Source organism: Micropterus dolomieu, linkage group LG19 (genome assembly GCF_021292245.1).
Source record: "Micropterus dolomieu isolate WLL.071019.BEF.003 ecotype Adirondacks linkage group LG19, ASM2129224v1, whole genome shotgun sequence".
NCBI classification, from domain to species: Eukaryota; Metazoa; Chordata; class Actinopteri; order Centrarchiformes; family Centrarchidae; genus Micropterus; species Micropterus dolomieu.
Genome location: NC_060168.1, coordinates 10,985,579 through 11,007,495, shown reverse-complemented (window position 1 = coordinate 11,007,495; position 21,917 = coordinate 10,985,579). Strand labels below are relative to the sequence as shown.

The following is a 21,917-nucleotide window of genomic DNA, read 5'->3' as shown; positions in this document are numbered from 1 at the left end:
GCATCTCTTTAATATTGTATGTTTTAAAAGTACAATATTTCCCTCTGTAATGTAGTGGAGTAGAAAGTAGCACAAAATAGAAATACTCAAGTCAGGTACAAGTACCTCAAAAAGCACAGTACTTGAGTAAGTGTAATTAGCTACATTCCACCACTGCCAATACTACAATGTAAAAATACTCTCGTATAAATACTCCAACTCTTATTATAAGTAAAAGAGAACTCAAAATCCTACTTCAAGAAAAGTACAAAGGTTCCATCAGCAAAATGCACGTAAAGTATCAAAAGTAAAAGTGCTTTCTGTGGAGAAAAATGGCCCCTGACAGACATATTACAATATATTACAATAATAAATTGTTAATACTGATGAATCAATGCGTAAGCAGTATTTTACTCTTGCAGCTTGTTGAGGAGGAGCTATATTTGATTGTTTATATAGATTTAGGTAGTTTAGTCCAGTGGTTCCCCACCAAGGGGTCAGGCCCCTCCAAAGGGACACAAGATAAATCTGAGGGGTGGTGACATAGTTAGTGGAGGAGGAAACAAGTTCTGCTAGTTCTGCTTTTTTTGTGTGAAATATTGGATAATTTTACCTCTTTGGTGGACAGTTATTTCTATTAAACCATCTGAGAAATTCAGAGAGGAAATCTTAACCATTGGAACCATTAACAACTCATATACATCTGAAACCCCAACGTGGGGCCGCAATAAGACACTGCTTTTTGGTAAGAGGTCACAATCCAAAAAGATTGGAAAACACTGGTTTAATCTGTAATCATTTTTACGTATCTACATGCTTTTTATACAAACTCTTAATCTGAAAAGTAACTTTTGATCTATAGATATAAAATAAATGTAGTGGAATTACAAATTACAATATTTGTAATTTATATTTAAAATGGAAATACTCAAAATTCTAAGTACAGTACTGGAGTAAATGTGCTTTTATTCACTAAACAATGTAGAACTACTTCTATCTGACTGTGATAAGGGTTGTGGCATTTGCGCCAGATAAACCAACCACAGCACACAGTATTTACATCTGGGACATCTCACATGAGGGACCATCCACATAACATAACGTTACTGAAAGCGTGTGAGACAAATTACAGAAGGAAGATCTTTCCTATCCAGGATGAGAAAAGTAGCTAAGAAGCAACTTGCTCGCAGAGGAAAGGCATGTATGCTGAGAGATGGAAACCAAGCTGTAAGGCTTTGCATTCTGTTAAGCCTTGGTCACATTAGTTTCTATCTGCTCTGCGCTCCACCTTGTGGGTGGTTGTGATGAGGTTATGCTCCTGAGAATGTGTTTTGTGATTTACATCCACTGATAAGAGTCAGAGATGCTGCTCCCTGTGGACAACTGGACAGAAGTGAGCGGTGAGCCTCTGCAGACCTCTGGTATGATAGGAAAAAGTGCACACACTGCAGCAATAATTATATTCCTCAAATGTCCATTTCTTCTGAGAAAGAAATATTTTAGTGGCAGGGCTGAAGAGATCATATTATGACTTTGCTCGGTAAAGAATGAGGAGTGGCACACAACAAAAAACAGGCGTAGCTGTGGCTTTATTAGTCAAAGAAAGAGCAACGTGTGTTGGGGGTGGGGATTCAAACAGTGCATTGTCAGTACTCTGCACTTCGTCAGTTTGTGCTGATTTCATCACAGCCCCATAGGGAGGAGAACTCCAACAGACCCCTTTTACACCTAATGCATGGGCACCATATATCATTAGAGTTCACATCCTAATGCTTTGGACCGGTGCCTGAGAACAGATGTCTGTGCGGGATAAATTACACTTTACTTTGCCATCACTGGGCAAACATAATCTGAACTTTAAAAAAAAAAAAAAAAAAAGGAAAAAAAAGTAAGAATTTTGGAGGTCCTTGTTTTTCTACTTTGACAGTGAGTCGCGCTGACTACACTTGAACAGTATCTATTAACCCAGTGGAGTTTCACATTTGTAGCGGCAGTAAATCAGTCTCCGCCACAAGTGTAAGTGTTGACGCTACAGTAATACAGCTCTGACCTCAGCAGACAGGGTCATCTTAAGTTCACATTACTAATGTCACCTCTCATGTGCTCACAGACAAGCTACCCTCTTACTGCAGGCTATTTCTCACCCCGAGACACAGCTCGTCTAACACGGGCACGCGGTCCTTTAACTAAAGCCAGATGTTGAGAGCCGCTAGAGGTTCTGCCCCCGTTAAAGTCGCTGCATGGCTTTCTGAAAAGATGATTAGGAAATTATTATTGTCTGAAAAAGCCAATTATTTATGCATTATACATTAATGGAACAGTAAAGTTTTTTGGCCTTTTCCCAAAATCTGAAATTGTCTATCAAATTCATTGCCATTGTGTGTAATAAAACTTGCTGTGCATATGACATTAATTTCAATACTACTAAACAATATTTGATTATTTAACAAGAAAGAAGCAATCACAGGATATCTCCACTGTTCTTTTATTGGAGGAATATAAAAACTGATCATTTCAGTCTGTGGATTTGGAAAGCAGAAAAGAATCACGGGTCAGGCAGTCTAGACAGTCGGGTTAAGGTGGAATTAAGCGGATGGTGACAGGGCTTGCAGACTGGTCTTGACAGTTGCTAGGTTGGCCTTCCAGGAGTTGAGGGTGTCGTACAGCTGTTGCCACTGCTGCTTGCCAAAGGTGCGATGTGTGCTGTGGCTGATTGAGTGGAAGCAGAAAAGCAAGAATGTCAAATTGACAAAAACAAAAACGGAGGCCAAAGTCATGTCTCTCTTCTGTATTATGACCTCAAAATCATAGCCATGTGGAGGAAGAATAATGCAAATTCAGAAGTGTGTTCGAAATATTTCCTTGAAGGACAATTATAAACAAGAATGCTTCACCTAGTTTCTACACAGATGACGTTATTCTCTGCAAACCAGAACCAAATCACCGAATAGCATCCTTCACCTTCACTAGAGATTTTAGACTGATTTGGCCAGATTCAAGAATACAAACTAATACACATACTAATTAATTAGATATTAATTCAGTACAGACTCCATTTGCAATGAACAACACTGTTCATAAGTGCACTCATACCAACACTGCAGTGGTAGTGACACCATCATTATTAGGAATGTTTTAAGGACCGAGGACGTTTTTTTTGATGATCCACATATATACATCAGGTCTGAATAGTTACTAAGCCTACATTTTGCTAACACTGCCCCTCAGTTTAGATATGTATTAGAGTTTGAGGAAAGTGCTTACCTCACAACAACTTTTCGCTGTGTCTGGTCGATTTTGCAGTACACCATCTTGGTGCGAACAGCTAGGAAGAAAAAAAGTAGACAGGAACAGGAATAAAAGAGACAGAAAAAGCTCTGAAACAAAGCAATAAAAACTGCACTGACACAAGAATGTTTTAAGAGAGCCTGCACTTGAAATTCGAGAGGAAGCTATTCCCAGTCACAAAACACTAGAAGTGCCGTTCTTGGTTCTATGCCATTTTTTCATTGTACTTTGTAAAATCCTACTCATGTTCATTGATCACCACTGCATTCCTTTTTTAAGGAATTAGACAGACAAGAAGGCAAGTCAGGGAAATGTGTGTCTGTCAATGACAACTGTTTAATCATGACTCCCCCCATTAGTCACTTAAGAAAAACAGCATACTTAACAAGGGTAGACAGGTAGGATTATTTTGAGGTGAAGTGCTCGTACCGTCAATGACAAAAGCCTCGACGTCATCAGCTTCGATCTGCAGCTCCTGTTGCATGGTTTCAAAGGAGATCTCCTTGAATTCCACCGCCATGCCCATGAATGTCAGCAGACGCATCTTGGCCATGTTTTGCTCGTGACACAGGCCTGGAGAGCAAAAGACAGGGATCATTAAGCACAAAACAGTCGCAGTCGATTACCCTCGACTCTGGGAGTTTCCCTCCGATAATTGTTTCTACATTTAGGAGCATGCAGTCAGGGAATCTACTCATTAACACAAACACCACTCCACATTCTGTGTTTTGAGAGTCCATCCTACACATGCTTATAATTACAGCTAAGCCTGTAGTAGTGAGAAAGAGACACAGTGCTGACAGACACATTCCTGTACTGTGTCAACAGAGCACAGTACATTGGCTTAATATGTATAAGAGTTTGAACAAAATCACTATAAAATGCTGAAACTGAAAATTACAAAGATGCTGTTTATTTTAGGAAAACGTGGTTCAGATGGTCTTTGAAAAAGATACTTTTGTACTGCACAAATGAAACTTATTTTCCCTCTTAGAGATTTTGCAATTTTTACAAGAACCCCTCACCATCATAGCAACAGCAGTATGTTTGAGCTGTATGAATTATGAGGCTGTTCTTACAGTAGTAAACATCTGAAACTGTTCCTAAAGACAAAGAAAATACTCTTACTACTTAAAGATGGTATGCTCTTAAAGTGGCAGCATTATGCTACAAAACAGGTTTCTTATAAAGCATTTTAAGCTATAAAGCACATAGAATACATCAGTACTGATTTATAAACAAGATAGGGAGCAAAAATTAATTTGATCACTGAGTGACATCATGTACAATGAGACTACTGCAGCACATCGTTTCTCATTTATTTACCTGTGTACTGCACTTTTAAACATGGTCGCTATGTGCGTTTGTGTAGAACTGATGCAACTAATATTTCAAGTTATGGCTACTTACCAAGAGAATCAATGAAGTCTTTGTTACTCTGGTAGAACTTTACATATGCTGCTAGTTTTGCACTCACAAAGATGGTTAATAGCTGAAAAGAGAGTCACAGAGGGAGAAATGCAATTAAGACTCCAGAAACACAGTCAGATCATATCTTTGTATTCATACAGGCTGAAAGTTGGTGTAATATATATGTTAATATCCAGATCAAGGTTATAAGACAGATACATGGAAAGCACATAAAACTGGCTCCAATACCAGTCTGTTGACATCTGAAACCACTTTACCAAACATAATAGGGTGTGCACACACACTGTTAAAAATATATTTTCATTGTGTCAACTCGTTCAGCTGGTAATTACAAACATTCCAGTTGCTCAATAGGCTTTGACATCAGTGTGCATAATAATTCTAATCATCATAATAAAGTGTCGACTGACATGGTTGTCACAATGGCTAATGGAAATTTTGTTTTCAAAAAAATGGTTTTCGATATACTTTGTGGGCTTTGGAATGCACTGAGAAAGTCACATTTTTCATGAACTAATTATGGGTAATAAATCGACGGGACTCTAGTTATTAGGGTAGATGTTTCTAGCAAAACCTGACAAGGCAACGACTGTCCGTATGTTCAACACCCCAAAGCACCAGACATCCTTTAGTACTCACGTCATGGATGAGTTCTCCCTCCAAGAAGCGAACAGGTTTAAGGGTGAGCAGGTGGTCAATCAGGAAGGTGTTGGGGTCTTTGAGAGCACGGACGATACACCTAAAGATAAGAGACACAGATGTATGGAAGTCTGTAAAAAGGGATGTACCTTATATTGAGGCTTAATAAAAGATGTTAAACAGTGTCTCCAAATTTACCTGTGGGCATCTACACGTGCTTGTGAAGCATTGTCTTCTGTGTAACTTCCCAGCAGCTCAACCATCACTTTTGCTGCAGAGTCACTGTGAAATGAGTAAATACACAGTTGAAAACTGTCTTGTACTGAGATAATTCCTTGAGGAATAACACACACATACACACACTTAGGCCCAGAGGTATGTATATACAAAAAAACAACATATATCATTTTCCATGCAGGAGTTCATAAATCTTAAATACTGTGTACTCATATTTCAGCTTCTGTGAATACCAAAACATGAGGTATACCGATCTGACCAGTAGTTACCTTTTTTTGCTGTCAACCAATGCTTCATACAACAGCCTCAAGAGTGTGTGCTTCTTCTCTGTGGTGAGGTTCCAGTCGATAATCCACTTGCGAACCTGATCAGCAGCACAAAAATTATCAGTATATAAATGAACTGCAGAGGGAAAAAAATGTTTGCTCTCTCTGTAGCTAAAGGCAAAGAAATACACATAATCTGACCAGCAGAGTTTACGATGTGTTATTCCAGGTAATCACAGCGTGTACATGTACCTGATCAAGTTCAGTGGGGATGAAGGCGATGGCATTACAGGTTGCCGCCACCTTAATGAGGCTGCAGAAGACAGTGTACCTTACTGGAGTGTTCTCATCCATGCCATGGAACAGGTTACTCAGCCTGTAACATCAGAACATAAAAGAGACAAGTCAAGTATTTGAAAAGAGATTTGATTTATTTATTTATTTATTTTTTTTTTTTAAAAACACACTTCCATGTTTTCTTGACACAGGCTGTTTGTTTTGAAAGGAACATAACGGCTTTCCTGCCAGCCCGACCTGAATCCTGATGTTAAGCCCTCAAATGGCTATCAAAACAATGGCCTACTTAGTTTCCATACATGTGGAATGCATACTTAATCAGAGAGAGACAACGCTGTGAATAGATTTAAGGGGGAGAAAAAGCGAAAGGACTCACAACTGCATCCTGAGAGAGGGTCTCTCTCCTTCACGGAACTTCACTAGTTTCTCACATAGACTTTCAATGAGAGCCTCCTGCTTCTCTGTCTCCAGTATCAACAGCAGAGACACAATGCTGTTCATCACACTCTCCACATCTGCAGAGCGATACAGAGAGAGGGCATTGAGAAATGAGACATTGTTATCCATCCAGGAGTAGCTTCAGAGTCTGTGGAGTTCAACATAAATAGGCTTTCTTCATGGCACATTTGACATGGCACAGCAGGTGTAATTAATGACATCTGTAACAACTGCATTGCATTCAAAACAACTGAGCCATAATAAATGTTATTAATTACACCTGGCAACACAAGCCAAGATATCTACTTACAAAAAAGGTCTATTGGCAGTAATATTCCAATGTATAAATAACTCACTGACTGGTAAGGTGCACCGTGTTCTTCATCATCGCCCTACCTTTATCATCGTCCTTGAGGCATACATCACATGCCTCGATGATCTGAGCCAGATCTACATGAAGTCCCCCTTCAGAGTTCTCTTCTGATATATCAGCTCCTTTGGACTTGATGTAGGCTCTCAGTTCTGAGGCCTGTAACGTTAGACAGTTATTAATTAAAATTAGTGGGTAAATAAAACCCTAACAGCACAAAGAATACAATGCTAAATATAAGTAATGGTGTGTAGATATTGTATAAATATTGTAAATTAATAATTATATAACGTTACACACGGTCATATTTTGTTTTGAATCACAAGAATACTCTCTCCAGTCAGCTATGGTATTTATTCTTTTATTCTAGGCTTATGTTATCAACTGTAGTTGTCTGCTATGTATGTTATTTCTCTTGGTCTTTGTTTATTTAGTTAGATTAGCATTTTTAGCTAACCTAACGTTACGACTTTGAAGACATTTGTGCCAACGTTAGCCGTAAAATTATTGTGCTGAAAACGGCTACGTTTCACAACTACATTACATAAAACCATCTTAACATTAAGTGTAATGGTATAATTACTCATAATGTGCTTCCACATATGTCACATAATCAGCACGTAGGTAAGCTAACTATCAATACGTACCTGTCGGCAGCTAAGAACGGTTAGTATTTTAGCTAGCTAACGTTACCATGCTAAGTTATCTGGTTAGATAGTTTCCACCGAGGGACTCATCCGCAAGCGGAACAATGCTAAATGAGTTTAACACATGTGCCGTACCTGGTCTTCTTCCGTAATATCGATAAACGCCGGGACGCTCATTTTAGGTGATTTTGTGAGCCTAGATGATGAAATCCACGCTCCCACCACTGCTGAGACCTGAGCGGAAAAGAAAAGGCAACAGTGCCGGTGAAACTCTTGCTGTTCCGGGTCATGCTGTTAAAGCAACAGTAACCTAAAACAAAACCGCGGTAGAAGGATTTCTCATGACTTATTGAGAAAGCATTTGGTCCCTCTCCCTACAGTGTTACTTTCAAAAACTATGTGTAATTTACAAAATATGTACCGCTATTAACGACATTAATTACTTTAATGAATAGTCTTTGCAAATGACTTGAAAATCACCCATCAGCACTGGATAGTTTCAGCTTATGCAACCCCTTCCTTCAGAGGTCAGCAAACCTCCTAAATTTTATTAGTCTCCCAGACTTCCCCCCACCATATCCTAATCCTTCATTCTCTCTTATCCAGATATCAATCTCCTCTCTGGAAGAGACCCTGGACGTCTTGGATGAGAGTTACAGAGGTGAACCTGATTTCCAGGAGAGGTTATCTGATTGAGCTGCAGTCCATCTTTATAGACCACCATGGCAGGCCTGGTCCAGAGCCCTCCAACCCAGAAACACTGTCAGTGTCATAGGGCAACACTCTTCCACCATATGACCGCTGACCTATGGGTGCACTTGTTGGGCCTCTGTCCCAAGTGGGATCCTGTGTATTGTTACCATGGCAGGTCATTTGGGGATTGAGGTGTGTGAGGTGAAGAGGATAAGTGGAGCAGGAGTTCACCCTAAAACTATGTAGTCAGGTTACAAACATTTGAGGTGTTGAGAAGGCTTTGTCCCAGGGTGAAGACACCGTGGAGTGTTTTCCATTTCGAAGCTGCGCTGCTCTCTCAAAAATCTGTCACAAAAATATATGTGTTTTAGAGGATTCATAGAGTATGGAGAAACACTGTGCCGTCATAATTCCTTGAATGTCTGTTTGTACTTCTCGTAGCAGTAATTTTTAGGGAACTGAATTAGATAGATACCTTAAAATAGTGAACTGAAGGGAAATGGCTGATGGAGTGTTTCGCCATAGGGCTGGTATGATGCGTCATTCTGTTGGGAAGGCAAGTGCCTGGTACCAAATCCCACCCTCACTCTCTCCCTGCCCTCGTATGCTGTCATAGCAAAGAATTTATAACCGCTTTTCCACAAGTGTGCTTGTGTAACTCTGAGGCTTTCATTATCTGATTAACAGCTGTTGTCAAGTGCCTGGTGTATTTCACATCCAGAATTAGAGTTTTGGAGGCTTTGAAGCTCCAGGTGCATGTGAGACATTGTTTTTGTCTTCTTTAAAATGCCATGGTATGTTATGATGCTTTAATAGCCTTTATAATATTCATGACAAAATGTCCTGAAAATAGCATGGATATTGGACTACAGTAAACCTTTTAACTCCAAGGAGACTGTACCTGGTACACGATTAAGGATTTAGTCTGTTTGATATCATTCTAAATCTAAACTGGCAATGTAGTCTTCACAAGGGGTCATCACACAGCAGTAACATGCTGTGTCTAATAGGGTGTTTTATGTTGGTGTACGTGTAAAACATTCAGTGTAATAGTACTGGTCATTCTGCTTTTGTCAGTCACAAGTTCATTCAAGGTTGTGAAATAATATACAATACAGATAGCTATTGCAAAAGATAATTCACATCATCTTACCTTAGCAGGGACATTTAATGTTGTAAATTAAATCTAAAACTTTAATTAGCCTTGTGACAGACTCTACTGAACATTTGTTTTTATGAGCAAATGCTGCTCAGAATTAAGAATTTCCTGTTTTTTTCCCCCTGTTTTGTTTTTTGAATTTAATCCTCTGCAGGTTAATGAAAATTCTTCAAGCTGCAATCTTATGAAATAACAAATGTTGGAAATATTTAAGTATAATCAGACAAAAGGCTATTGTCAGTATTTCTATATTGAGCTCATCTATGTTTGTGATTGGAATGGAAATAGCATATTCTTCCTAAACTGCTGGCAAATTGCCTGCTCAGCCTCCTCAAAGATAAATGGCTGTGTGTTAACAGTTAGTTGAGCACAGGTGTCTGCTTTCTCCCTGTCAGCCAGCCAAGTGGTGAGTATCCATGTAAGCTAGTCTCATGGTCATCATCCAACATGGCTGCCTACCTTCCACCAACTAATTGTCTGGTTCCCACAGTTCTGCTTGCCTTCACAATCTCTGAAAAATCCCCTTGCACAGGCTCATCTGTCAGCCAGTGACCTTGTCAGGTTGCATCGCATGAGTAACTTCCCTGCTTCCCTAGGTGGAGCGAATTGCTTGTTAATTACTTATAAGATGACCCACCCTCCCCACACACGTCACACAAATACAAGAAACAAATAAACAAACAAACCCAAGGTATTAAACTGAGGTCAGTCCAGAGTCCACAGTGGTTAAAGGCATGCGAAATCCCATGGGGTGCTTTTTATTGTCCACTGCTGCAGAGATATATTATAAGTCATTCACATACTCATTGGTTTTTAATTCAGTTTGAATATTTAAATATGTAAAATAACATTTGAAATAGTTAAAAATAGGCTAGTTATATTCTGCTAATTACTTGTATACTTGTACTATATTATGCAGCACACATCTAATATACATTTAGATTTTGGACAGTGAGCCAATAATATTGATACTAGCTAGTTCATGCTAAGAACAGTACTGACTTTGTAAAACAGTTCTTACATCATGTTGAAAAGGAGCAGTTGCTGTCATTATCCTTGACTTTATTATCCCACTGCTGTACGCTCATCATCCCTTTGTCATTTTCCCCTCTTTTTCTCTATATTTTTCACTAGCAAAAGAATAACCCACCAGCTGAAATGTTTTGTTGATTAATTGATTAGTGAAGTGACACAACTATTTTGATAAATAATTCATCATTGAAAAAGACACTGCCCAACATTCCAGAGTTAGAGTTAGTTAGAGCCTATTGTGAGGATTGGTGGAGACCAAACCAGAACTAAATGGAGAGTGAATATTGCACTTACATTTGTCAGGTGACCATTAACACGACTCCAAATTAATGCCAATATTGCTCTTTGTCTGCGATATGTGAAAGTTCATTCATTAGCCATATAGGTGTATCTTTAAGTGTGATTGATGTTTTCCTGCCACCTTAAGGCCACAATTTAATTTATGCAGCTGTAGCAACACCAGAGTTCTTTCCATGCGCACAGAAAAAAATCCCTCTGCCATAGCCATGTGCACGTGTGTGTGTGTGCACATAACTCGTTATACTGAATGCCTGTGGTCTACTGTGACAGCTGTTCAGTCCTTGTGATCACTTATCTCTTCTACCACCAGATGATCAATCACACAGAACAGCTGTACACCTCCAACTTAGTGAAATTAATATACAATTTATTTTGTTCATTCAATTAGAATCGTATTGATCTTTTATATACCTCCTAGACGTTACTGACTTGGCCGTGGTGTAATGAGCCATCTGCAGTGAAAACTCACGCATGACCAGAAGAAGAAGTTTGGTATGTAAAATACCACTGTTATCTTGCCATATCACTTATTGACCAGCTTCATATCACACCAAAGACCGCAGCAATCAATCAAAGTGAGTTTGCATATGTGGTGCTGAGCTATCTGAGGTCGTTAATCCCCCTATGTGGAATGTGTGTGCTCTGTTTCAACCTAATGGCAGCAGCGAAGAAAGCTACAGTCTTCCAGGAATTGTGACGTTACTGTCTGGATAGATCGAGTCACTGCAGTAGCACCGTGGCTCTGTTAATGATGGAGTGGTCTCTTGTCATGAGAGTATGTTTATATTACACACACTTACAGGCTAGAATGAGCAATGCGAGTTTAAAAGGCACAAATAAAGAATCTAATTTGTATTTGTTATGTATTGCACAATATATGGCTTGAAGCTATACATTCTAGATCTCAGAAATACTAATTAGAGGCACGTTAAACTGTTTGACCCTTCGCTTTTGAGATACCATTTAGACTGTTTAATAAATGCTGATAAATACAATGCAAAAGACTGAGAACAGACAGCCATCAAAACTTTCTCAATTATGAATAAAAATGCTCACACAAGACACATTTGTTTCTCACAAAAGCTATATTGTGTTATAAAAGAATTTTATAACAATTATAATATAGCTATTATTTCATTTTAATCTACAAAATGATACCAACCTACAGAAGAAGAATAAGAAAACTAGCAAATTATTTTCAGGAGACTATAGCATTTGTTAGGTCCTAAGGTCTAGGGATATTCTGGACGCAACATAAAGGTGTGGCTCCCCACTCGGCCAAAAAATGGCTGAAACTTACTACTGTCATCTAGGCGACCAATCAGGAGGCAGCAATCAGCAATCGGACCAATCCGTGGTGCCCACCTGTTCTCCATTACCTGCATCCGCTCACACACAAACACACACACACTAAGGTAGGAGAACAGCTGACAGTGCAGGGTGAGAGATAACCAAATAACCAAATATGATCCCAGGGTCATAACACATGTCAATACAAAAGCTTGTGGTTAGAAAATTGCGGTAAAGTGGCATTTCCCTAAAGTCAATTGTCAGAGGCTATAGTCACATGACTGTGGTCATTTTAATATTTTCCCATCATTGTACACAGTCATCCCGTAAACATTTGCTTGTCTAGCCTCAGAATGAGACTCATGCGTATGACAACAGACATTAACCATTGGAGATAAATGAAATCTTTTCTGATGACTGCTTACGGCCCGGCCACAGCTGCTAGGGTGTGACAGCATGGAAGAAGCTGTGGTTTACTGTAAAGAACTGATAAGGGCTGGCCTTGATGCTGACACATAGGCACCTGCTGGGATGAGACATGGGTTGTTCAGCAAAAGTCACCAAGGTGCTTCCAACGTCACTGACATGTGCAATGTGTACATTTAAAATAAGAAAGCAACAGAAGTTCTATTCAAAGCTTCAGTTCTGTTTTGTTCAACAGTGTCTTTTTATTACAGTTTGTGCTGTTCAGTTTGATGATGACATTGTATTATAGGCCTGTGATGATTTCATTAGTTAAAATGAATACATTCAATTCAATTCAGCTTTATTGGCATGGATGTCAAACAACCATATTGCCAAAGCTTAAAATATAATAAAAAAGAACAATTCATTTCATACAGTTCATTAAATAGAAATAAATTTGTGTACATTCTTCAGTGACCCCCCTCTACAACAAAATTATAACCGTTCACCATTGAATTCACAGCTAAATCCATGACTGAGATGTACAGTATAGCAGAATAATTGATGATCTTGATTTAAATGGTGTAATTTATGCAGTTTTATGCAAACTATATCAAACTATTATGTTTATTTAGAGGTTGCCTTTAGATTTAATTAATACTTATACATGGCCAGGTATAAAAACAGAAATTTTAGTTGCTCTTTAAACAATAGCTGACAAAAGTATTGATGGAAACACAAAATACAAAATGTCCTACAATTGTGTTCTCTCAAAATCATTTCTATGTTTTTCTATTTGTCAACAAAAAACATTAAAAGACCATAATCCAACATCGAATCGATCCTAGCAACAAGTAATGTCTGTGTAGCCACTACCTGCTGTAACTTATTCCTCTATGCCAGTTATTTTGAGCCAGTCCCACAATAACAAATGAAAGTATATTTATGATCCGTTTATATTCTCGGAGGGAACCCATTGTGTTTGGTCTTTTCATGGGATTTGTTGACTATATTAAAGATTTTTGAATAATTCAAACCTATTCCCTCACAGTGATCCTTTACTTTGATCTAAATGTTTATGTTCCTTAGTTTAAAGTGTTTTCTCTTGCATTTGATCCAGGAACATCTAGCGTTGAATGTATATGAATACGAGAGCCGGGGGCGAATCGTGGGTTTGGCAATAGAGAGGAAAGGTGATCATCAACAACAAGAAGAGAGTGAGTGTGTGAAAGATCACTGGACCAGTGTTATGTCTGACACATGGGCCATGGAAATGCCTGCTCTCCCACAGATCTTTCTTCTCTGTTTGTTATCTCCATTCTGATATGCAACACTTTGAAGAGCGCTCAGAGATGATACGAGAGCGAATTAAAAACTGAGGATTGTTGTTTTTCATGTGGGTCATAGGGAAGAGAAACAACGTGCAAGCAGAGTTTGGGCATTGTCCTCAAGAGAAATTACTTTCAGGTAATATATAAATGTTTCCAAATGTATACTTAAATGTATAAAGCAATGAATGATGACGCACATTTTGTTATCTCACAGAGCTGGAAACTAGTGATGGAGGACAGAGGAATATTGTTCTACCCGTGTTTTGTTTTCAAAAGTAACCATTTCCTAGAGGCCATAGGCAGATAACGGGGGAAATGATGAAACATTATAACACACTGGTGTTAGGTTTGTTATCAGTTTGTTTCCATGCCCACACAGAGAAGTGAAGGACTGGGCCTTTTTTATGCCACTGTCAGCACATCAAAATAACACCTGCTACCCTTTGGCAGTCCTCTCCTGCAGACCGTTTTGATGATCATATCACAGCCATTTTAATGCTGATTACTAATATTTAAAAAATGTAAATAAATCATGTCATTTTAAATCACCGGAGCTCTTGATTTAAAAAAAAAGTGGCTTAATAAACTGTCTATCTTCAAATGCAGTAGCATGAAAACAGATGTTTATTAAAATGGAAAAAGATTTTTTTGGTCTTGCCAGGTCACATACTGCTGTAGTTTGTCATTCGTCTCTCTGGCTGAAACAAACCCTTCTCAAATTCCCCCTTACTCATCATGCTGTAGAAAGTTTGAGACTTGTGTCTTGCTTGTTAAGGGTCAGAGGCAGTATTGACCATTTCCCTTCCTCTACACAGTGATGTTGTTTTAAACCCTGAGTTAACCAGAGATTGATCTGAAGAATGGGTGTATTCGGGGACTGCCATCCGTCAAAGGGACTGAAAGGTCTGTTTTCTCCCGGCCCCCCGTCACCTTTGATGAATCCCTACTAAAGACTCCACTGGGGAAGGCACGGCCAGCATTTGCCTTGGCTCAGAGGAACTTTCACTCTTCGCTCCAATTTTTTGGCAAGATACTTTTAATTGTGCTACAACCTCTTGTACATGCAGTCCATTATTTTAGTTTGTGTTTGTTTGTAGTGGGTGGACCACAGAAGGTTTTTCAAATAGTTTGGGGAGAAATTAATTGTCTTTGCTACTATTTTGAAGCCAGCTACGTGGTCCTCCTCTGAATGTCTGGGTGTTCCTCTGGGGTACAGGTCTGCCTCTGCGCTGGTTTATTTCCCAGAATAGAGTTAAGTCAGAGAGACACTTTGTCTTCTCCCTGACCACAAACCACTCAGATGAGTCTGTGTTTAGCGTTTAGGGGCCTTTGTAAGGTTATGACCGTTGTAATGGATGTCATGAGATACGCTCGGACTGTAAGATTGTCATATATTTCCTTGTTTCGCAAGAACTGGGAAAATAGACGGTGTTTTATTGTTGTCCCAGAAGGGTTAGGCTGCCAGTATGCTTGTCGAATGGTGAAATAGTGTGCAAAAATTTCTGTTACTTTCAACATTCACAACCGGTCATATGAACTAGATCTGTTCAAGCATAAACCAACCCTTAAATTATGTTATGGGGTATTCTCAAAATGACTGGTCAAGTGTTAGATGAACACAAAATTCTTAAAATGAAAAAAAAACAACTACTTCAATATCAAAATCAATCTCCACAGAATACTATGGTTGGACAATTTTCAGGCGCGTGTGTCACTTCACAGGAATGAGGGTTTGTCTATGACCTATAATTTAACTGCTGTCCCTGCTGGTCAAGACTACTGTTTTTGGACCAGTGACCTGAATGTTCACTATTCAATCACACTGTAATTAATACGCTAAACACTGCAGTATCTGTAGGGCTGCAGCAAGTACTCCTTCAACTGAACTTAATGAAAGAAAGTCTCCAAAACTAGAATTAAGAGGGCATCGAAAGATATACTACAGTGACATTGTGCAATAATCACTGACAAGACAACAGCAGTAGCCTCTGTTAACGCCACCTCAGCAGTTTACCAGCTGATTTCATCACTCTCACACTGACTTTAGACTTCTGTCTCTTGTTTTCCCATTGCTAGTGTCCCTCCCCCCACCAACCCACCAATTCTTTTTAAGTTGAATTAGGGGTCACTGACGTTCACTGGAATCCTGGACTAATATTCCAGATGGGGATGACAGCAACTGGCTAACACTCTTCACCTCACAGCATTGTCTCTGGTCTTCTATCTCAAATTTGATGTGGATTTTTAATTCCATCTCGAAATGTGTGCATGATATCATAAAACGAATGAAGCACTTTGTAAAAGTATTTCACCGATGGATAATTTTTTATCATAATTGTGGTAATAAATGGTAAAGGTACAAGTAATTATGTGAAAGTAAAGTTAAATGCGAATTAATAAATATGACTTGATAAACATGATGAACATTTTTCAGTATTTCAACATCGAGAATATTATGTTTTTGTCTTTTCATAAACTGTAGTTATCCAGGATGTTATCGCTTTTTAAGTTTTATTATATTGGCTTTTACAGTAACTCCAACAGTGCAATGTAGCACCGTATATTTTTAGAACGCTGCTGAACACTTTGTCAATGTTTCAAGCTTTTAAGGAAAGGAGGAACCCGACTGCTGATCTGACAAATATTATAATGTTAAAAGATCCACAGCAGCTGTCTTGAATTTATAGGCATATTCCAAGTTACTGCATTCCTGTGTAGTTCCACATAGAGTTAAGCTTGAGTTAAGGTCAAAACCTCTATCTCTTAAGCACTGACGCGCGCACACATAGATACACATACACACACACACGCACACATGTAAACACACACACAGCTCACCCTCTCTTCCACTAATAAATAATTATTCCTTTGTGTGATGTGGCTTTGCTCCAAGGCCATGCAGTTTATGCGAGTTGCTTTTACCAAAACAGTACTACTTCCAAAATGGAAAAATTCAGAGCCCATTTTCTGTGTGTTCTACCATTTTAATAATTCATTCATCTTTATGTTCATTAATTGTGGATTGTGTTTTTTTAACATGTTATTGGGAAAAATATGTCTCTGATATACTAAATTAAACGTAACTTTGGCTATAACACACATTGGAATGAACACATTTGACCTAAATTGTGTTGTTTAGGTATGAGGACATGTTGTATCTTCTGACCAATCTATTTTTTTTTTTCACATTTCTCATATTTGTGATTTATGTTACTTACATATTTTGAAGGTGGAGTATGTTTCAGAAAACAGATGAGTCAGAAGAGTCAGAAATGATGGTGAATGCCTAAGAGGAAAGCTCGGGTCAATAGTGTACAAATAACAAAACACCTCAGTGTTTCTGTTTTTGAAATGACATTTAAAAAAATCTTTTGTTAAACTTTAATATGTGTCGTTTTTACTCGTTTAATATGTGTCGTTTTAGTTTATGCACACGCTAGAAATTGAATATTAAAATAGGACAATCTCTGAGCCATAAAATCAAATAATTACGGCAAACGTGGAAATCGGCCTTATGAGGACCTGTACCAATCGCTGTTTAACTTACTAATACTAAAAGCAGTTTTGCACTTTACGTTCATCAGCACAGTCAGACTTTCAGAGAAATTAGATTGCATACACGTATTCACACATGCTGCACAAACACTCAGTATGAGCAACACTTGAACTTGAACAAAGAATGAAATGCAACACCGGCTTATGCAAATGTGATGCTGGTCACAATCTACTCAGAAGTGCAGTCTTTGCTGGCTGGGGCAAGGCATGGGAGTCATCTTCTTCTCAGCCTCCCTCCCTTCCTCGCTCCTCCCCCTGTCCAATGAGTAACGCAGTATTTGAGCCTTCAGGAGAGTAAAGCAAGTCAGACATTATAGAGACAGAGGGACAAGGCACTGACTCACACTCCAAACCCACTGCAGATACCCAAGGAGCTTGAGATTTGGCATCCAGATTTGGGTCATCATCGCTAATTCACTGATTTTCATTATTCAGTTCTTCACTTGTGACGGGAAAAATGGCTCCTATAGTGTGCTGTGACCACTGATGTCTGCAGAAGAGTTTGCTCCATGTTTTGTTTCTTAGGTACTGTTTCTGTTAAACTTCAGGAGTTTATTACTGTGTGACTTTTTAATCTCCCAGCTGTGCCTTCTACCGGAATACCGTCACTCCTTCTTTGGACTGTCTCGACCGCCTTCACCAATGCTGGCTGAACCGTGTGGAGCCACGGCGATGGGGTCGGATGTTCGAGATCTGAATCTCTTACCTCCAGCACCTCCTGTGCCATCCTTACCAGGAGTTGGTGGTGGCCAGTGGACCCAACTGCTGGACCTCCACCCTGGCTCTCCCTACAGTTCCCTGCCCTCCCACCACTCCCTCATCAAGCAGGAACCAGGTTGGGGTACCACCGATCCAATAGAGGACCCTCACTGTGGACTCGGGGCCTTCACAGTGCACTTCTCAGGCCAGTTTACAGGCTCAGGCCCCTGTCGAGTTGGGGCCTTCGGAGAGCCAACGGCAGGTCAACCAAGGATGTTTCCCAATGGAACCTACCTGCCCAGCTGTATGGACAGTCCTCCTGCTCCCAGGAACCAGGGTAAGAGTGCTCTTTACCAGCTCCACCTCACTTCACCCCACTTCTGTCATCTCTCATCTGCTTAATGTTTTGCGGGTGCTGCAAGACCACCACCACCACCACACACCAATAAATAAAATCCAGATATTATTATAAGCCAGTGTTTTTTTTTAATTTCCTGCTGTATGTGTTCATGATGTAACGCCATGTTTAGGGATCGTCAACTGTGTTGTGTCTGAGAAGGATGTTATGTGCTGTACTGGGTCATTCTGTCCCATGTCAGGAATGGGATGGACAGCTTTTTGTTAATTCTCTGGCAGAAATAGCTATAACAATACCTTTGCACTAGTGGGTGCAGGTCCTTTTATTAGAAAACGAATGTTTGATTTTCAGTCACTGGCAGAGACATAACAACTGTTATTATCTACTCTACCTCATTTTAGTTTTGAATGTCATACACATGGTTTTGTTCAACCAACTAACAATACATTTGTGTAAAAAACAGAGCTTTTCACCAGAACTAATATGAAAAAATATCAATTACACTGTTTCAAAACAACCCAGTAGTAGTGGGTAAAGTTAGCCCAGCATTGCGTACATTCCAACCAAGTTCATATAAAATCTGCATATTTATATAAAAAATATTATGGCCTATTGAATTATCACAGTGAATGTTGCAGTAGTGTAGAATCTTAATTAATTCAGTACATTAAAATTAGCCATGGACTGGAGGCAAAGATACTGAAAACACTCATCAGCTTGTTGTGAATAAACTACCTTGAGGTTTAGCATTTTTAGAGTTTTGATTATTTTGGCATGTACAAGTGTTATTTTATATTACATTTAAAAAAACCTGATCCTTACTGTGCCACAACAAAAAACAACTTGCACTGCTAGAAATGAAACAGAATAGAGTTTAAAATTAAAGAAACATATTGGGTTAAACTATTTAGTCATGAAGAATGCATGCAGTATATCTCTAGGAACAACAAAACACCACAAATCTAAGAATTAAGTGGGAAAATATCTGAAGTGATGAACTGTGAATCACAGGCTTGATTTACTGCACCACACAATACCACTGGGATTTTAAAAAATCTGGAATCTTAATCTGGAATCAAATTTAATTTCTGTTTCCTGTGAAGTTGTATTGATATAATGCCTCTACCTTCCTGTAAACAATGCTTGTGTCTATTGGGGGTCATTACTCCGAGGTCAGAGGTTTAAACCTGCATGTGTCTACCGGTGGGACTTTAAGAGACGGTGTGCAGTCAGTCTTGTTTGCTCAGTGGAAAGTTGTTTTTTGATGATGTGATCAAATAAAGGCTCTGCAGGCTGTCGGGATTTAAGTAAGAGAGTCATATGAGTCATTATTCTCTGAAACTTTTCAACATCCCTTTCGGGCCTGACTCAGAACATAGCAGCCTTACTTAAAGTAAACATTGCATACAGGTTAAATGTGCTTGTGTGGAAATTTTCACAAAAGCTTTCTCAAATCTGATAACTGCAATAATAGCTGTAACAGTACTTACTGTAACCATTTGTTTGCAGTCTTATGACTGTAATTTAGTTAGCGTACATGCAATGAATTACTTCTACCTTGTTTTTTTACTGAGCATATTCTACAGTAGCTCATCCCAGTCTGTCTGTGGTGTGTTTGCCAAATTTCTTTTTCCACCTGCCATAAATATTACAACCACAAGGCCAAAGATAGATGGAGGGGGAAAAGAACATGTTACAAGGAAAGAGGATTTAGTAGTTTGATGAATGCCTCTCTGTGGTAACCCTGCCAGGGACTAAGAGCTACTACCAGGGGGATTCAGATAACTGACCAGATACTGTAGACTTTGCAAAGCTTCAGAATGTTACAGACATTTGCAAGATGGTAATCTAATGACTCGGCCAGGCAAATAAGATTGTTTTAACTTTCCAATGCTTCTCTTTTTGTTTTCTCTTTTCAGCTTATGGAGCGGTGGGTTTAGACAGCAACCAAAGTTATGGTCACACTCCGTCTCACCACACCCCTCAGCTCTCCAGCCTGTCTTTCAAACATGAGGACACAATGTCACCGCCAAACAACATAGGTAACTGTCTGCTTCCTCGAGTGTTTTCACCAAATTGACTCGCAGACTGGAAGACTGTCATGTCACAGCAAGGTTATATAAGCAACCTGTCATTTCTCATATCACAACAGAATCGCTATTATCCATTTTACTTCATCTCTCGCCGTCTCTGTCTGCGCACACATTCATATACGCAGGCCTACATAAACACACTCTCCCTCTCGCTCTTTAAGCACACGTATGGTTAATGATAACTTGAGGAAACAGCTTTATGTGACTCTGCTGGAATGTCAAAAACTGTCTGGGGACCAATATACTATATGAACCTGAAAAGCACCACTGTTTCTGATTGACCCTTTGAAAAGGAGAGCTGTGTGCCTGTACAGACTTTCATGTAGTGTGCCTATGTCTTTAAAATGAACCGGCATTCATTTTAAAAGTATATTTTTTACAAGTGTAGTTGAATCTGTTTCGTGTCTGTTCTGTTCTGGAGAACATAATACAAACATCTACCTACTAGATCGTTCTTGGGTAAGTCTTCAGCTTAATGATAGGCCTACTAGACAGCAAGCTGCTGAGGGGCAAACGTTTTAAAGTGCGGCTGAATCCATTTTGTCGATTAATCGATTGTAAAAATGTTGATTAGCAGCCATGTTGATGATTTTTCAGATCCAAAAATTCACTGCTTCTAGCTCCTGAAATGTGAAGCATTTGAGTATCTTTGTGTTTTTGTGTTGTATTTTGGACAAAATAAGCTGCTTGAAAATGTCTGCTTCTTTGAAAAGGCATTGTTCACTGTTTTCTGACATTTATATACCAAACAACTAATCTAAAATGCAGAAAATAATCGGCAGATTGATGGATAATATAAATAATTGTTATTTGCAGCCCTATTTTGAAGCAACTATTGTATTTTGTTATATTCAGTTGACCAGCAGTACCCTGCTCCTCCTCCCATGTTTGGTTGCCACAATCCTTCAGAATCCTGTCCGAGCAGCCAAGCTCTGCTGCTGAGAAACAGGTAGGATAATTTGTCCCTGCATGCACTTATTGTTGCTTTATTTAACTCCTGCTACCTTGAATCCCCATTCGGCGCAATTCCGCTCTTCCCAAAAGTTTTCAGACTCCTCACTCATCAATTGCCAGATTCTTTCCACTAACGCCACATGCAGCTTGCTCCCTTGCTGGTAATATTTAGAAGTGTGAACTCTCTCTGATCCTATGTTAAACCCTGCGTCTGCCTCTGCACTGTCTGGACTGTGAATCCTAATTTGTTCTGAGGTTAAGTGCTGCCCACTGATGCTCAGCGGGCCAAAACAAACAGTGAGTGATCTACTGCTGATGTGTCTGAGTCCACCCTGAGGAAAAATGAGGAGAAAAGTAAAAGAGACAAGTTCACTGAAAGTGAAAGTTAAGTGTGTGTGTGTGTGTGTGTGTGTGTGTGTGGGGGGGGGGGGGGGGGGGGGGGGGGGGGGTGGGCTG

The 21,917-nt window shown here is 39.3% G+C and overlaps 2 protein-coding genes and 1 long non-coding RNA gene across 4 annotated transcripts in view; 2 read left to right on the top strand and 1 right to left on the bottom strand.

Moving 5' to 3' along the window:
• Window positions 1-2,448: 2,448 nt before the first annotated feature.
• On the bottom strand, window positions 2,449-7,883 carry eif3m (eukaryotic translation initiation factor 3, subunit M). 2 transcript variants are annotated; one of them, XM_046031499.1, is made up of 11 exons: window positions 7,728-7,883; window positions 6,972-7,104; window positions 6,514-6,652; window positions 6,093-6,216; window positions 5,844-5,938; window positions 5,536-5,619; window positions 5,338-5,437; window positions 4,678-4,759; window positions 3,697-3,840; window positions 3,244-3,304; window positions 2,449-2,688 (listed from the first exon to the last, which is right to left on the bottom strand). In XM_046031499.1, exons 1-11 carry the CDS (start codon window positions 7,767-7,769, stop codon window positions 2,565-2,567), a joined length of 1,128 nt encoding a protein of 375 aa, XP_045887455.1. In that variant the 5' UTR covers window positions 7,770-7,883; the 3' UTR covers window positions 2,449-2,564. The 2 variants fall into 2 exon arrangements, with proteins under 2 accessions (XP_045887455.1, XP_045887454.1); XM_046031498.1 differs by having other exon boundaries at window positions 5,536-5,623; window positions 5,845-5,938.
• Window positions 7,622-13,683, top strand: LOC123958248. Its single transcript, XR_006822015.1, has 3 exons — window positions 7,622-8,119; window positions 8,199-8,477; window positions 13,592-13,683. It is a non-coding gene; the product is annotated as an uncharacterized LOC123958248 (long non-coding RNA).
• A 3,987-nt stretch (window positions 13,684-17,670) lies between these two features.
• Window positions 17,671-21,917, top strand: part of LOC123958173 (Wilms tumor protein homolog) — a 6,243-nt gene continuing 1,996 nt past the window's right edge. The window contains exons 1-3 of the mRNA XM_046031433.1: window positions 17,671-18,393; window positions 20,334-20,456; window positions 21,363-21,456. Of these exons, the coding sequence (XP_045887389.1) occupies window positions 18,000-18,393; window positions 20,334-20,456; window positions 21,363-21,456 (611 nt within the window). The 5' untranslated portion in view covers window positions 17,671-17,999. The remainder of the gene's footprint in view (window positions 18,394-20,333; window positions 20,457-21,362; window positions 21,457-21,917) is intronic.

Coding starts and splice junctions, on each gene's coding strand:
- eif3m (XM_046031498.1), bottom strand. CDS start 7,769: ATGAGCGTCCCGGCGTTTATCGATATTACGGAAGAAGACCAG. Junction 4,760..5,337: donor AGGGAGAACTCATCCATGAC/GTGAGTACTAAA, acceptor CTCTCTTTTCAG/CTATTAACCATCTTTGTGAG. Junction 3,305..3,696: donor CGAGGCTTTTGTCATTGACG/GTACGAGCACTT, acceptor TTTTCTTCCTAG/CTGTTCGCACCAAGATGGTG.